This window comes from Plasmodium inui, assembly GCF_000524495.1.
Source record: "Plasmodium inui San Antonio 1 unplaced genomic scaffold supercont1.3, whole genome shotgun sequence".
Lineage (NCBI taxonomy): Eukaryota > Apicomplexa > Aconoidasida > Haemosporida > Plasmodiidae > Plasmodium > Plasmodium inui.
This window is the reverse complement of record NW_008481837.1, coordinates 872388-889356: the sequence shown is the minus strand read 5'-3', so window position 1 is coordinate 889356 and position 16969 is coordinate 872388. Positions and strand designations below refer to the sequence as shown.

General features: G+C 41.2%; 5 protein-coding genes across 5 annotated transcripts; 4 read left to right on the top strand and 1 right to left on the bottom strand.

Moving 5' to 3' along the window:
* Positions 1-276: 276 nt before the first annotated feature.
* Positions 277-636, top strand: C922_01035 (hypothetical protein; the record flags this gene model as incomplete). The annotated part of the gene is made up of 1 exon (XM_008816644.1): positions 277-636. The coding sequence occupies one exon, from the start codon at positions 277-279 to the stop codon at positions 634-636; it is 360 nt and encodes a 119-aa protein (XP_008814866.1).
* Positions 637-1310: 674 nt separating this feature from the next.
* Positions 1311-2859, bottom strand: C922_01034 (adenylosuccinate synthetase; the record flags this gene model as incomplete). Its single annotated transcript, XM_008816643.1, has 2 exons — positions 1311-1543; positions 1779-2859. 2 exons carry the CDS (start codon positions 2857-2859, stop codon positions 1311-1313), a joined length of 1314 nt encoding a protein of 437 aa, XP_008814865.1.
* Positions 2860-5988: 3129 nt separating this feature from the next.
* C922_01033 (V-type H+-transporting ATPase 21kDa proteolipid subunit) lies at positions 5989-6811 on the top strand (the record flags this gene model as incomplete). Its single annotated transcript, XM_008816642.1, has 3 exons — positions 5989-6092; positions 6359-6459; positions 6627-6811. 3 exons carry the CDS (start codon positions 5989-5991, stop codon positions 6809-6811), a joined length of 390 nt encoding a protein of 129 aa, XP_008814864.1.
* Positions 6812-9470: 2659 nt separating this feature from the next.
* On the top strand, positions 9471-12710 carry C922_01032 (methyltransferase; the record flags this gene model as incomplete). Its single annotated transcript, XM_008816641.1, has 2 exons — positions 9471-12279; positions 12493-12710. 2 exons carry the CDS (start codon positions 9471-9473, stop codon positions 12708-12710), a joined length of 3027 nt encoding a protein of 1008 aa, XP_008814863.1.
* Positions 12711-13936: 1226 nt separating this feature from the next.
* On the top strand, positions 13937-16417 carry C922_01031 (hypothetical protein; the record flags this gene model as incomplete). The annotated part of the gene is made up of 1 exon (XM_008816640.1): positions 13937-16417. The coding sequence occupies one exon, from the start codon at positions 13937-13939 to the stop codon at positions 16415-16417; it is 2481 nt and encodes an 826-aa protein (XP_008814862.1).
* Positions 16418-16969: the final 552 nt, after the last annotated feature.

The window sequence follows — 16969 nt, the reverse complement described above, 5'->3', positions numbered from 1 at the left end:
TTTTGTAAATGCTCAGCGAATGGGATGCTCATCTGGCTCACTCTTGAGTAATAAAAAAGGGTTATTCCCCCGAGTATACTTCCACGCGGTAGTTTCGTTTGATGCGAAACCGGTCATGCGTCCGCACCAATTGGCACTGCGTTTCGGAAACTTCTCATCTTGTCAACCTGGCGACTTCCCCCAACCGCTCATTTTCTTTTCCACGCCCGATCTGTTCAGAAACTCAACCTGACGGAGAAGTACCACGCCGTGCTCCTTATCAACACGGAGGAAAACATGAAAGACTTATTCCTCGTGAAGCAGTACGTATGTTATGGGTACATACAAAAATACACTCTGTACAGTTTGATGGAGAAGAAATTATTTTTAAAAGATGGAAACGAGATAAAACGATGTGACTCCAATAAAATTGTAGAGAAGCTGTTTAGCAAAGATGGGATTTATTCCTTTCCTTCATTTTGTGAATATATTTTTGAATGCAAAAGTAATGCTGACAAAATGATCAAGGAACAGATCGTTCCTTTTAATTTCTCCTACTTAAATAGCGAAATGACGTTCGATTTTCTGCAATTTAAAAATGAACTTGCTGGATTTGTCAAGGAAGGAATTAACGAAATTCTGGAAAAAATAATTTGACCTCGACATAGCGTGGCGGTGACTGCGTGTGTGTAGGTGCCCAGGGGGGGAGTGACAAAGGTACTCTCATCGTTACTCCCCCCTCCCTCATGTGTGTGCAGAATGCTTGTCCGTAGGATGACTGAACTGACACCTTCACCATTTGACACTTCTTTTTTTTTAAAGTTAATTTTTTTTTTTTTTTTAATTAAACTCACATAAAAAATGAATTAAGCCCCAAATGAAACAGTACAATTGTGCTGCCACAGAGGGAAAGGAGAAACTCACAGCAACACGGTGTGTGGTCGCGTATGAGAGAGACAACCCCCTTCCAAGGCAAAGGACGAATGTGAAATTTGGCCTCTCACATAGTGAACAAGAGGTGTCGCCCCTAAGAAGTTTCCACCCCCATGTTGCAGGGCGGACATACCTAGCTTTACCGTACGAGCGAGTGCCCACCGTACGATAGGCGGGAAGTAAAAAAAAAAAAAAAAAATGTCTGCGCAACTGAACCGCGCTGGAAACGAATATTGTGTATGGGCTATTTCGAAGCTACTATAAGTAGGGAGATTTTCCCATTCGAATGATTCGTCCCATGGTCGTATTGGCCTACTGGCCGCTCCACATTTGCAGCCGCCAGTGATCACCGCTTTCCACCGCCGACCACCGCGATGGAGACAGGCTACCCCCTCCACTCACTTCTTCATAATTGTGTTATTCCGGTTGGCTCCGGTGCCAATCCACACGATGGGCGAGCCCACATACTTTTCTATCGCCAAGACATATTTTCGAGCATTCTCGGGTAGTTCTTCAAACGTTTCGCATTTGGATATATCTTCCTCCCACCCTTGAAATTGTTCATACACAGGTTCGTAGTTCTCTGGCGCGTCCTCGTCTACGGGGTAGCACCCCTTTTGCAGTAGCTCGCCTGTCCAAAAAGTGAGGGAAAAAAAAAAAAAAAAAAAAGTATACCAAAATAAGCCGTGTGCGTAGATACAAAGTGATTCATTTTTTCTTTTCACCGGACGAGAGTAAACGGATTGGTAGGGGCTACATATATATGTGTGGGAAGTTTTTTTTGTTCCCCAGGAAGTAACCTCTTATATCATAGAGTGAGCCATACATGCCGCATACCGCATGGCGTACACCCCAGGGGAACTCACCTGTGCCCTTGCTGCGATAACCGACACAGAGGGAAATCTCCTTCAACCCGGACAGAACGTCCAACTTAGTCAAGTTGATGAGGTCAATCGAGTTGATGCACTTGACGTAGAGTAACATAGGGATGTCCAGCCATCCACATCTTCTCGGCCGCTTAGTCGTGGTGCCATATTCATAACCCTTTTCTCGTAGATAATCGCCAATTTCGTTATTGAGCTCTGTCATAAAGGGGCCACAGCCAACCCTGGTCAAGTAACTCTTAACGACCCCTACCGTCAAATTTAACTTCTTGTGATTTATCCCAAGGCCTGAGAAAATACCTCCAACCGTTGTGCAGCTGCTCGTTACGTAAGGATAAGTACCAAAATCTATGTCTAGCATGGCGGCATTAGCTCCCTCGATTAAAATCTTCTTATTCTGATTCATCTGATTATTCATGAAAGAAATTACATCGATGATCCTATCCTTTAATAACAAGTGATATTTGTAGAAGGACTCCAATTCTTCCTCCTTGTTGTAATCCTTTATGTCGTAAAGGTCCATTAAATTATCAATCAGTTTTAAGTATAGCTTTTTAAAATGATCAAAATTTTTTAATGATCCAAGTCGTATACCTACTCTGGAGACCTTAGTCGAATAACATGGGCCGATTCCTCTCTTAGTTGTTCCTATCTGTTTTCCTTCTTTTAATTTTTTGTTTTCTTGGATCGAATCGATGGTCTGATGAATATCAAATAGGATGTGTGACTTGTCCGACAGGTACAATCTATCCATTATATTTCCTCCAATGGAATTTACTTCATTTATTAAAGACTTTACATGGATCACCATTCCGTTGCCCAACACGCAGATATTATTTTCGTAGAGGATTCCACAGGGTAACAGATGAAGGGTGTATTTTTTATCATTCACGGAGATTGTGTGCCCTGCGTTGGCCCCTCCGTTAAACCTGCACGTGATGTTTGAATGCTTGGACAGGATGTCGATGATCTTCCCCTTCCCTTCGTCTCCCCACTGCGAACCCAGGATCGCCACCACGTTTCCCTGGCTCACATTCTGGATGTCGTGCTGGAAGATGTTCATCTTAGGGGTCCACGTGTGTGGGGTCGATTAACTGATTACGCTGATACGCCGTTAGGCAGCTATACCGCTATGCCGCTACACCGGTGGGAGACGGAGATGGCCTAAGGCTGCCAAACTTACGTAGAGACGTCGATTCGACTCGCCTCACGGGGGAGAAGCAATTCAGAGCGTCTTACTCGTAGAGAAAAAATTATCTTTTCTAACAGCACAAAATAGTCAGGGGGAGAAAAAGAATCTACTTGTTGGATAGTTGCTTCGTTGTACTATCAAGGTTAGCTGATCCTTGCATGCGAGAGCTTCCGCACTCAAAAAAAAAAAAAGGCACTCCTTCTTTTGGTACCTAAATTGTAAGCTGACTGCGTGAATATAACTGGTTCAAGCGCTTTCGTTTATTTTCCATTCGTTCCTATTTTGTGTGACACTATTTACGCCAACATGTTAAAATTAAAAAAAAAAATAAAATATTGTCGCCATTTCGTTAGTGCGAATTTAGTTTCCTATTCTATCACGTACATCCGTGGGAGGTATGCAGAAGGGGAGAAAAAAATTGGGAGAGAAATTTCTCTTTTTTTTTTTTTTTTTTTTTTTTTTTCTTAGTCCATTGTCAATTCTTTCAATCGATTGCGCTGCTCTCCTACTTAGCATGCATAAATGTCGTGAAAAATAAATTCAAATTGTGGGGACTCCTTCCAAAGACATGGGTAACACTTTGCAGGGACGTGCACAGCGGTATTCATATTTAGGATGAACGCAAAATGGTACATGTGAAATGCTCATTTAGATGGTATCCATAGGATGGGGAAAAAAGCATGTAGAGTCACACATCAGACAAGCAAGGGCGTTTTTTTCCTGATGAGAGCGAAACGATGAAAATTCCATTCGAGACATCAATTTTTACGTAATTATGTTTTTTGTTTTTATTTTTTATATGGCTTTATGCGAGGAGTCATTTTTTCCCTCTCATCTTGCTAGCTCATTTTGTATGCCTTCACAAAGTGGCGGGTCAAACAGGGAACATTTAAAAGGAGTTTCTTACCGTAACTGTCTATGAGATTGCCACAGGGGAGATAATCGCTGTCCTTTTTTCTCAGCGTAAATGAGTGAGTTAGATAAGCCGCATCCCCCTCAAACGATGCACTTTCTTGGAACCGAAATGAAAATGAACGAATCGAGAACCCTAAATGGTGTTGTTGTCATGTACTCACTTGGACGTTGAACAAAATTACGGACGCGCAAAAGAAAAGCTCGTGTACAGTTTGCTTTCTTTTAAGAAGAAAAAAATGAGTCACACATAGGCGTAGCTGTTTATAAGTCAACATTTATCCAATCGGGGAACAACTGACGGGATGATGTGTGGAATTACAATTTCCTTTTTTTTAAACATATGTTCTTCCTGGCTTATTCGTGAACAGAGCAGAAATGTTGCTGCTTACGGGGGGCATTCAAACGGTTAGAAAAATGTCTTCGCTTCATTTAGAGAAAAGAGGACGGTGGGCCATGTGATGTGTTTTGTACATCGTTTTTCCCATTTCGCTTGCCCTTTGCGTTTTTTTTTTTTTTATTCCGAAATGGGCCAAGAAGTGCACACTATTGCGAGACCTACCGGTGAGTATGTGTTCCATTCCCCCCCCCTCACCTCTTTTTGTCATCCGTTCTTCACACAAGAACACACTTTCGCTGTGCACGGATGTATATATATAAGCGTACAACCAGGTTACATTTCGCCCTTGGAACGACCCCCACTTGGCGTAGCAACAAATAAGGTTCTTTTTTTTTCTTTTCTTTCAAGCAACTACGGGGCGTACTTCATTTGGTTGCTCTTTCCACGTGGAAGTTGCCTTGCCCCTTCCGCAATTTCCCCCTCCAAACTCACATCGCATACACTCATTCGCGCTTTAGCGCATTTGCATATGATCACAACGGCATACCTTCTTCTGTCCATATTTATGTGTACGCCATAATCCTCACCTCAGGTGTATCACTTTTGCTTGCCATTTGTTTGCCCCTTTGGAAGAACAGTCCGTCTGCTTCCTCGGGAAAAAAAAATGTTCGTTCATCTCATGGTTTGATAAAAGGGGGTAATGTGGCAGCAGCTTATGGCGATAATTAACGCCAGCAATTTGGCAACAATTCTGTGGCAATCTTTCGGCAATTTTACTGCTATTTTGCTGCTATATTTCAACAAAACAACCGCCGCGCGTCCAAACGCGACAACGAACTTGCCCATTCTCCGTGCGATCAAACTTTGTGCCAGATTGACAAAGAGAAAAGAAAATTAAAAAACGAACAGAAGAAGATGAAAAAAAAAAGTCGAAGGAGCGATAACTTAAGTGAAGAAACCTTTCACGTTTGTACAAATGCATACCTTTCCAAATTCCCTTTATTTTTTTTTTTTCCCCCTTCTGGACTCAAAATTTTTTCGCAAGTTATGGATTAAAAAAAAAAAAAAAAGAAATAAAGAAAAAAAAAGAAACGAAAGCCAATTTGAAAATGTAAAAAAGGAGGTTAAAAAAAAAAAGAAAAAAAAATTACACTTCTTTGCAAATACGATTATACTCTTAAAACTTTTGCTTAATATGTCATGGATGGATTGTTGAAGAGCATATGGAAAAAGAAGAACTACAAAACTATAGCGGAAGAATAGAAAAAGAAAAGAGCATTGGCGACTGTTACGTTCAAACGCCGCATCTCCCCCCTCGAGCCCTGTAACATACGTACGCAGCTATGCCATACAAGTGTTTATAAGAAGAAGAATAAAAAAACGTATCCTCATCCATGTAGCTGCGGGCATGGCGTCACGTCCTGAACTCGAAAAGCATATATTTGGTAGGAATCTGAAAACGGAGAAGGCGTTACACGCATAACCAAGGGATACCCACGGAAGAACACCTTCTTACATATATATATTTACAGATCAGCTAAACGCGCAACGCATTCTTGCGCAGAAGGAAAGATCCCAAATCTGTGATACCCAAAAAAGAAGCAGTCCCATTTGATTATGGACATTTGTGCCGTCCCATTCGTCAACTGGAAAAGATAAAAAAAAATAATTCGTACGCCCACCTTCCCAGTTAATGTAATCCCAAGTGAAAACAAAACAACCCCAATTAAGAAGAAGACTCTTTAACTATGTATAACTCGTGGTTTGAAATCATTAGGTCCATTTCGCCCTACAATTGGGCAATGCTGGGCATCGCAATGGCCCTGTTCCTTTCCATCATTGGCGCAGCATGGTACACACAAATTGGAGGAAGTTACATAAAAAGAGAATAAAATGAAATGTCTCACGTAGCGCCATCGTATATTGCATCTTTACGCGGAGGGACTGGCGCGATTGTCGTGATTACCATGATTGCAATGGGTAGACCGTCCCGAGGCACGAGGACATAGGCCATCCCGCTCGGCATGTGCAAATGTGCCAAGTGGACTTGCGCATCATAGCCAGAACGCGTGCCCAATCCATTCATCCCATTTGTTTCACCCTTTCTTCCCACCGCAGGGGAATATTCATTTGCGGGACGAGCATAGTGGGAGCCTCGGTGAAGTCCCCACGTATCATTTCGAAAAATTTGATTTCCATTATATTTTGTGAAGCACTAGGTAAGCGGCGCAGCGTTGCGCGGGAGGGAAGCTCGATGAACAGCGGAGTGAACAACGTAGTGAACAGCGTAATCACTGCATATAAGGCGATCCATTAAGACGCTGTCCAGCGCGCATGCTATATATTTTCGCTCTTATCACCGTGTATCTGTCTCCCCCCTCTGTAGGAATGTATGGAGTCATCACCGCAGTTTTTCTTCAAATTAAGTTTAGCGGACTCAGCAAGGAAGTGCACGCCCCACTGGTGCTAACAACCAAGACGGATGCACTGATTATGAATACTATCAGAGGGGGATGGGCCCTGTTTGCGAGTGGTCTCACGGCGGGTCTCTCCAACCTCGTTTCTGGGTAAGCAGACAGAGAAAAGGGGCGAGCGACAAAATAGCCCCGGAATAAGGAGCCAAAAAAAAGAAAAAAAAACGAATGCACTAGAGCATTAAATTGAGACAATTCGAGAGACACAATAGACCGTGTTTTTCCTAACGCTCGGAAGGGGAACCTATCAGTGCGGTTTTGTGAATCTCTCCTATGACCACCCTCATGGTGTAACATATAAGCGTGGTACTCATAATTCACAGTTTAGGTTTCTCATGCCGTGCTGTCACCTCTTCGCTTTTCATTTTTTTTTTTTTTTTTTTGTGCAGCGTTTCCGTAGGAATAACGGGGAGCTCATGCGCCTTGGGAGATGCGCACAATTCGGATCTGTTCGTTCGAATGCTGATGATTGAAATATGTGCCAGTGTTATAGGTTCGTTTCATCTTTTCTAATAATCAAATGAGAGAGTGTGACTTGTGTGTTTATAATTTAGTTGTGTGCATGTGTGTTTCCAGCTTAGATATATATCGAAGAATACCCGAAACTTACGTGAGCATGTGTTGATTTACACCTAATATGTGAATTTTTTTTTTTTCAGGGCTTTACGGATTAATCGTGGCAATCGTGTCCATCGGGGATATTCAACTGACTTAAGCACTGCCGAGAAATATTCTGTTACTTTTTACTTTTACATTTTTTAAATTGTTTTTGTTTCACGCATCGATGATAACTGCAGTGCACAATTAGCGCTTTTATTTTGCCTCATTATTTGCCCTCTTTTTTGCCCCATCTTTACTCAACATTTTGGTAATCTTTTTTGGTCTCCCGTTTTTCCTTCATGAAGTTGCGCCAATACCCCCTGTTGTTCCTTTTCTCTTTATCACATGCAATTGTAAAAGCTCCAAGCTGCAGTGCCCCCGTATGTATGCGTGGGTAAGTGTGCATCACCACGTGCCTATGCATACGCATAGGTGCTCCTAGATATATCTACCCATAGGTGCAACTTTTTTCCCCCAACTTTTTGGTCCTTAGGGGATTTCAGCCGGTATGCAGTTTCTGCACAATTTATGCTCATCACCCTGCTGGCACAATATTGATGAGTCATGTATACCTACCGGATGAAAACCCCATGGAGGAATCGCACGCCTTCCTCCTCCATTCGAAAAAAGCAAAAAATTGTGTATACATTGTAGCAACATACGAAAACCCCCATTTGGCGCTCACAAAAAATACCGCGTTTTTTTTTTTTTAATTTAAGAAAAATAAAAGATCCCGTGAAAAATACAAACGGGAAGATTTTCCGAGTCGATGGAACCGTGCCCAGAGCCTTTTCACGATCCGCGTTCATATGCATTAATGTGGGAGAGGCTGCCCCCAATTTCTGCAGCTTTTCCCTAACATGCACAAAGCGGAATAACATCCCGTGTAGACGCGCCTCCAGTAACTCCCATTTAAAATAAAAGTTATCTTCGGACAACGCTGCGAAATGAGTCCCACATGGGGGGAAAAGCAACGTGACACATGTGCCACTGATTATTTTCACTTTGGTATGCATACTCTTTTTTTTAAATGCTCCCCAAACGGCTTCCCTCTGACATATTTGGAAGGCACAATCTCCAAATTGGTTAGACTGTCGACCCGGTGGGTAACTCCAAAAATGCAGTAATTCCTGAGAGTGCCCAAAATTGAGAAAAAAAAAATTCCTCCATCGTTACCATACAAATGGAGAAGCGCTGACGAAGAGTTGATATATGCGATTAAAAATTACTCAGCAGAAGAGACAAGGCCAAAAAGCTGCCACAAAAATGGTGTCCCCAAAAGTGCACAAGGATGACGAAAAATTGGGGTGAGTTAGCCAAAAAGGTGATACCAAAAAAAAAAGAGACGTCGCATCGGAGAGGGAAAAAGTATGCTTCGAAGAACGAGGCGTAAATATATATGACGACAGCTGCCCGAAAATTTTCGGAACCACAGCATTATTTTGCGTCATTTGTGGAGGCAGCACAAAATGGGCATACATAACTTCTGAGTGCGCCGCCTTGTACCCAAAACGAAAAAAAAAAAAAAAAAAAAAAGAAAAATCATCATTTATGGCCAAAATTAACTCCATATATTTCTAAAAATAAATGCGTTATTTCTTTTCTGCAGCATCAAAGGCATGTTTCCACTTGCCTAAATTTTTTCAATAAAAAAAAGAGGATCCCTTTTCCGTAAAACGTCGCAACTTCGAGTTGGTCTATATGCATTGTTTAACGAGAAGGATTCTACGTTCTCTTCCCCCTTAATAGGGATATATATACTTGTAAGGTGAATCAACTAGCGCGCCGATACGAACATGTTGCTGCCGTCTGAATGAGACTTATGCCCCTGCAATCCATACAGAAAAAAAGAGCGTGTAAGATAGTTCTCCTTGGTGACCTTATACAGCTTTGTTACCAAAATAGGATTCTTCCCTCAAGGGGAAGGAAAAAATTCTCCTGCGCGACGGAGGCGCAAAAAGAGGATACTTCCCCAACCATCCAAACAACCTCAACAAAACATCAATCACCTGAACCATCCAAACAACCTTAACAGTCACAACCACCTCAACCCCCTCCTCGTTTAATCCGTACATATATCTAGACTGCCATCGCGGGGTTAGCGCGAAGAACTGCCTCACAATTGAACCAACCCGCAGGCGCCCAGCAACGAAAAAATGGGGAAGAAGAAGAAAGTCGGGAAGGAGAGAATTGACAAGTACTACAAACTAGCCAAGTCGGCGGGGTATCGAGCCAGATCTGCATTTAAGCTAATTCAAATAGCCCAGAAGTACAACATTTTTAAAGATGCAAACATACTAATCGATTTGTGTGCAGCACCGGGAGGATGGTTACAGGTGGCATATAAGAATATGAAAAGAAGCAGCACCATCATAGGAGTAGATTTAGTGCCCATCAGAAAAATAGATAATAATGTGATTACCTTGAAGTGTGATATAACGACAAGTGCCTGCATTAAGCAGATAAAAAATATAATTAAATATGAAAAGGCTGACGTGATCCTAAACGATGGAGCCCCCAATGTAGGAACAACATACTCATATGACAGCTTTAATCAAAATGTGCTTGTCCTTAATAGTATCAAAATAGCCAACCTTTTTCTAAAAAAAGGAGGTATCTTTATTACCAAAGTTTTCCGAAATGAAGAATACGTATCCCTAATATGGGTTATGGAGAAATTGTTTGGCCAAGTTAAGCATATAAAACCAAGAAGTAGCAGAGAAATATCTTCCGAAATTTATCTGGTCGGTTTGAATTTTTTAAGTACTAAGGTGGATAAGAAGATGTTTGATTATACCTACGTTTTTAGTGAACAGTTTAAGCAGGACTCCAATAAGGTAGGCACAAACGATGCCAGTGACAACGACATTTTCAGCGATTCTCGTGATAATGAGAAGGAAAACAAAAAAAAAAAAGGCCTGTCAACCATTTTAAAAGAAAAGAAGAAGAAAAATAGACAGGGATACGACCTCGGGGATGATTATCGTGTCACAGATATATGCAACTTTATCCATAGTGGTAATTATGTTGATTTACTCATCAAAACAAATAAATTCACCTTCGATAAGGACTACCTCACTTCGGAAGACCCCTTGGTTAGGAGTACGTATAATGCCATTTATAAGAATTCGAGCACCACGCAGGAGATTCTGCAGCTCTGCAAGGATCTTAAGGTGCTGGGAAAGTCAGACTTGTTTCACCTCATCAAGTGGAGGTACAAAGTTAGGAAGGGCATCCTAACCCTGGGTGGAGAGACTCAATCGAGCCAAGTCGTAGACGCAGAAGAGGAAACCAGTCAAGTGGTGGCCCCCGTAAAGGAAGACTCGCCCATCGAAGAAACACGAACTGGCACCACGAAAGCTTCGCTGCAGGATGACGAGCTGAGTGGCTCCTCCGACGACGACTTGGAAAAAGACGAAATAAACGAATTTTCCACCCAAATGGAAAAAAAAAATAAAAAGGAACAAAAAAAAAAGGAGAAAAAATTGAAAAAAGAACTAGAGAAAAGAAAAATGAACAAATCGATCAAGCCCTATTATGACGAAAATGAAATACATTTCAACAAAAATATGTTAGAGTTGCTGGATAAGCAGTCGTTCGAGGATCACCTGAACATACTGAGTGGCAGAAAAAATAGCGACAGACTGGAGATTAACCAAGAAAATGATTCTTCTAGCGAGAAGGAGGACAATGCGCAGATAAACGATACAAATGAGGCCCAAATGGACCGCATAGAATACCTTGTCAATTTGGATTATCAACAGCAAAAAATGAAGGAAAAGAAAATGAACGAAGAGAAAAACAACGAGAAATTGACAAGGCGGAAAAGAGCAATGGATTACAAGAACGAGGAGTTGATGAAAATCCAGAAAATCATGGAGTTGAAAAATGAAGAGTTAATGATGAAGAGGAAATTGCACGAGTATCTCAGTGATGACGACGAGACAGACGAGGATGCCACGGATGAAGACGTCCCTGATGAAGGCGCGACTGATGAGGACACAACTGATGAGGGCAGCGAAGCCGAGAAGGGGCGCCTCCACCCAGGCAAACGCGGCAAAGACGCAATGAAGAACGATGAAAAGGACGCTTACGTAGAAGCTCTCCAGCAAAACCAACACATACACAAAATGGTAGACAAGATAATTCGCTTAAGAAAGAATGTTAAAAGGGAAGAAGAAAAATCCAATGTAAATCGTTTTTTTGACCAAAAGATATTTTCCACGATATTTAATGAGATGTATGGTGAGTTGGATGATAGTGGCGCTGTGGAGGAGGGTCCCAAAGGTCGCAGAGCACGTAAAGGTAGCCTTGCGGGTAGCGATGAAGATGACGATATGGATGCTGACACGGTTGACGACACGGGTGACGACGAAAAGTTCAACGAACTGGACGAGCGTCAATTGCCGAACATCCCAATGCCAAACAAGCTAGCCAGAAAGGAGCGAAACAAAAAGTTAAGAGAAAAATATGGAAACAACGAAGTAAAGATGAAGAACACCAGCTTTTCAATTGTAAAAACGGACGAAAGTCGGCAAAGCAATGTAGGTGCATATTTTTCCAACCTAATTAAAGACGAAGATGAATTGGCATTCATAAAATGCATCGGAGAAAAATTAATTCATAAAAAAAGCAGAATGGATCTGATAGACGATTCATTCAATAGGCATTCTTATTTGGAAGATGAAGACACGCTGCCCCAATGGTTTGTGGAGGAAGAAAAGAAGTTTAGAAGGCAAGTTATCCCAATCGACAAATCCATCCTAAATCAATACAAGAGCAGCATTAACAAAATTACGAAAATGCCTATTAAGAAGGTGATCGAAGCAAAAATGCGAAACAGGAAGAGAGAAATTGCGAAAATGAAAAAACTGGAGGCAAAAATTGGAAAAATTGAAAAGGATGAGCAAGACCCCTTCCTTAAGCACAAGGCCATTACGAATATATTAAAGAAGAACAAATCAGGTAGGCTCTCGCTCGGCGTCGGAAGGATGGCGAGATGGGCGCAGTTATTCCCCGCGCAAGCCTGTACTCATCTGTGTGGATATGGCTTTAGCACAACTGTTACACGTGTGCAACCTTACCCCCATATGAGACGTACAAACGCATATCTACACGTGTACAACCGTTACGATTCAATTTTTACCCAAATTCGCTTTCCCCACCTTTCCCCCTTAGAAAAAAAACGAGAAAAATCCTACGTTGTTTGCACCGGAAAAGGCTCCAAGGTGTCGAACAAGAAAAACAAAAAGGGAGGTAGGACAATGGTTAAGTATGTCGACAAGAGGCTGAAGAAGGATAAGAAGGCGAAGAAGCGGGTAGAAAAGAAGAAAAAAAATATATCAAGACGTAAATACTCCAAATCGAGGCCTTTCAAATTTAAACATAAAATTTGACATGCGTTACTTTATGTGTGACTGCAGGGCCCTTTGGTCATCTTCTAAAGTGGCGCAAACTTGTAGATGAATTTGCGTAAAAATATTTAAACCATTTAATCCATTTTGAACCCCTCTGTTTGCACACTTTTATGTGTGATGAAAAAAAAAGAAATTTGTTTCCTTTTTGGCTTTTGTAAACTTTATTTCATAAAATTATGCACAGTCATACATTATAGCATTTTTTTTTTTTACCAAAATAGCCAAAAATGTATAAAGAAAAAACTAATTAAAGTACAAATTGGTTAAAAAAGTTATGACCTGTTCATACGGTAAAAGTAGAACAAAGTGGTTGCAAAAAAAAAAAAAAAAAGAAAAAAGCTAGCTTCCTTCCCTTTTATGTTCAATTTTATGGTGAACGCACATTCGAACAAATTTCCCCAATTCGAGGCATAGTTGTAGTGAAAATCCGCCAACGGCAAAAAAAATTGTGTATGTTTTTAAACCGACAACGAGGGGACGCATAGGCAAATTCGCACATGTGCATACATGCGTAAGTACACAGGTGCGTACATTTCTGCCAACGCGAGGCACTTTTTGTACGCGCGGAGTGGCGATGCAAAGAAAACACATACCCGCGTAAGTACATGCGATGGAATTATTTGTGCGCGCTTTTGACACAACTAGGGTGATGCAACCCTGTACACGTCAAATAGGAAGGAACAACTTCGCGCAGCATACATCGCAGAGCATTTTTCATTAGCGTTCGTTTATGTTTTTTCCTACATGCTGAATTTGTCAAAGTATATATTGTTCGCAATAATTGTACATTTGGGGTGAAAAAAAAGGACAATAACAATGACAATAAGAGTGACAATGAAGTGAAGTCAAGTGATGTGAAGTGAAGTCAAAAACGCACGGTAACAAACTTTTTGTATTACATGCGTGCACATCCACGCTGTCACTAAGTGTTAAAAACCATTTTAAGGTAGCTGAAAAAAAGGATAGATTAAGTAATAGTGCGAAAAGGTATACAAATATGTAACTGAAACGCACGTAGGCAATGTTCGCATCTGCCCTTTTCGCCCCTTTTTCTACAGTATATATAGAAGCATGCGTACGACCGGGGGACACCTCTCCACATGCTAATATTCTTTACCTTTTTCCCGAAAAATAGGAACATAAAAAAAAAGAAAAAAAAAAGAGGTAAGCCAGTTTAGAACTTTGAACTCATAACTCCAAGCGAGATGGACTTCCAACATTTTAGCAAAAACGTAAACAAATTAAAAATGGCTAATGGTTCTGTTATGCCGACTCCAAGGTATTATTTAGAGTCGCATGGGAATTATTTAAGCATAGTGAACGAAGAAAATAATGTGCGAAACATTTTAAAAATTAGGCATGCGGATGATGTACAAATAGTGAAGGAGAAGGAAACACTTACAAGCAGTAGTAACAATAGCTGCACAGAAAATGAGAACAAAAAAAAGTTCCCCTTTTTTGGCTGCTTAGGAATAGTTAAAGCGGAACATACGAACTTCTTAGTGATAGTTTCCGATGCAGAGGTAGTTTCTTATTTGTTCAATCGCGCCATTTATAGAGTAAAGAAAATTTCCTTTATCCAGCTGAACGATGAAGGGGAAGGTAAGGACAAGATGGCTAGTCATCACAATTACCAGTATGAAATATGTTGTCTCGGGAGCAATGGCGTTTTAACGCCCTTAAATAGTAACGACGCAAAGGAAGGTAAAAAATTCTTCTGTAACAAGAAGATAAAGACGCAAAATCATTTCGACAACCTATTAGAATGGAGCAATTTCCTTTTCCAGAGCCCCACCGCGAAGAATACCCAACTGCGCAATAATAGCGAAACGTACATTCACAAACTTAAGAATTGCACATTGAAAAAAGATACATTAAAAACGATAGCGTATTTTTCGCATGCCTTTAATAAGGGCCCCTTTTACTTCTCCTATCACTACAATTTAACGGCGTCTCTACAAAGGCTTTACATAACTGAGTCTCAAAGGGAGAAAAACAGAGGGAGATCTTCAACCCCGTCGGTATCTGCTGGACCACATGTTTATGCGGATGACTGTAAATATCAAGGGACAACAGAACCCATTTTCCACATGCTACAATTCAAAGAAATTAATCATGAGTACACATGGAACTGGAAGCTGCTGCAGCAGTTTATTCCCATCGATGCATTTGAGTTCGTGGTGTTCCTAATACATGGATACGTCAATTCAGATGTGTTTCATGTCCCCAATGGAAAACTAACATTGTATTTGATATCGAGAAAAAATAAGAACCGAAGTGGAGTAAGGTTTTGGTGTAGAGGCGGAAATGACAAGGGAGATGTAGCCAATTTTGTCGAAACAGAACAAATTTTAGTATGTAAAGATGCGCACAAGACAAACATTTTTAGTTACATCATTGTGAGGGGATCCATCCCTGTCCTGTGGAAACAAGAGCCAACGCTTAGTCTAAGGCCAAGAATACAAATCTGCCCAGACATGAAAGAAAATGCGAAAACATTGAATCTACATATGGAGAAATTGAAGAACACGTATGGGAAAATCTCCATCACTAATTTGACTAATAAAAATTTTGGCGAGAAGTATCTAGGGCAGTGTTTTGGGGCATGCTTGAAGGAATGCAGCGTCGAGCACAACTACACCTGGTTTGATTTCCATAGAGAGTTTAAAAAATTAAATTATCAAAATTTGCACACGTCGCTGAAAACGGTGATTGAGGACTTGAATGATTTTTCCTTTTTCTCCTTTTCGTTTCCGAGCGGGGTTAGGTACAATTTGGAGCACGGCGATGAAGTTGGCGGTAACGTTGGAGGTGAAGATTTTTCTTCCCCTTCGTCAACTGCTTCCACTTCTCCCACTTCGTCCACTTCACCAACGTGTTCCCGCTTCCCCTCGTGGTCGTCCGCAAAAGTGGACACCTTCCAAAAGGGCGTATTTCGAGTCAACTGCATCGACTGCCTAGACCGAACGAACGTCTTCCAGAGCTTCCTGGCAAAGTACGTCCTACAGATGCAACTGCGCACTATGGATATCAAGCTAGAGCAGGAAAACAAGTTCCCCTTTTACCTTTTTCAGACCGCGTATGACGAACATTTATATCGCCAGACTTGGATTAACAATGCCAATGCGATTAGCGTTATATACAGCGGCGCAGGAGCGCTGAAAAATGACATAACGAAAAATGGGAGGAGAACCATTGGGGGGCTGTTGCAAGACCTGTTCCACATTCTGCAGAGGTACATAAATAACAACTTCCTAGACGGTTACAATAATGACTGTATTCATTTAGCCACCAGTGAGAATTTGAAATATGAAAATGTTTTTAATCTCCACAAGACTCAGTACAAGCAAGTGATGAATGTAATTTTGGAGTTCATCGTAATTTTTACGACAGTTGCGTGTACTAGTCCTGTGCAAAAATTGTTAAAGGGGGTGTACTTTTTATTCCACAACATGACCTCGATCACCCTTTCGCAGTGTATTAATTACGCTTTTTTCCTGATGCGTAGAAATTTTCATTTGTTTTTATTTCCCTACAATCAAGTCAAGTACTTGCATTTTATTTCGCTGCTGGCAAAGGCGTCGGGAATTTTGTCTACCTCCCTTTTAATTTTCGTCTTTTTTTGTGTGTATATATTTACTCAAAGGTGGCGCGTCATCTCGTCGCCCAAGCTTGGCACGGATTAGCAGGCAAAGCCAAAAAAAAAAAGGGGGGAGAACCAAGGGGGGAAACTTACTCCACGTCCACTTACGTGTGGGGAAGGTGGACCAACAAGTGAAAACTTTCTCTTAGTAAGAACTGAGTGGATAAAAAAAAAAAAAAGAAAAAAAAGTTATCATCACAGGAATATTTTTTTTTTGTACATATTTATTGTTATGAAGTGAAATTTGGATAGCCTGGCTCTACATCCCTGCCACCTACGCATAATCTGTTTTCCATTTCTTCTTTGCCCAGATTTTCCTTTTTTCTATCGTGCCGTGTTTGCCAATGCGTTGAAAAACGTTTGAACAGCTCTTACGCAGCATGTTAAACTATGTCTGCGTGTTGTGTGCACATAGAGCAACAGTTTTTATTGAACTCAATGGAGGAACATTTTGTCAATCCACTGGGGAGACTGGGGGGGGGGCCTTTCTTCCGGCCGTGTCCCTTTAAAAATTATTTCGCCTCGAGGTGAGTGTTCACATTTGAGCAGTGGCTCCTAAGTATGTTTACATCCCCGCATGTGTGTACATATACAT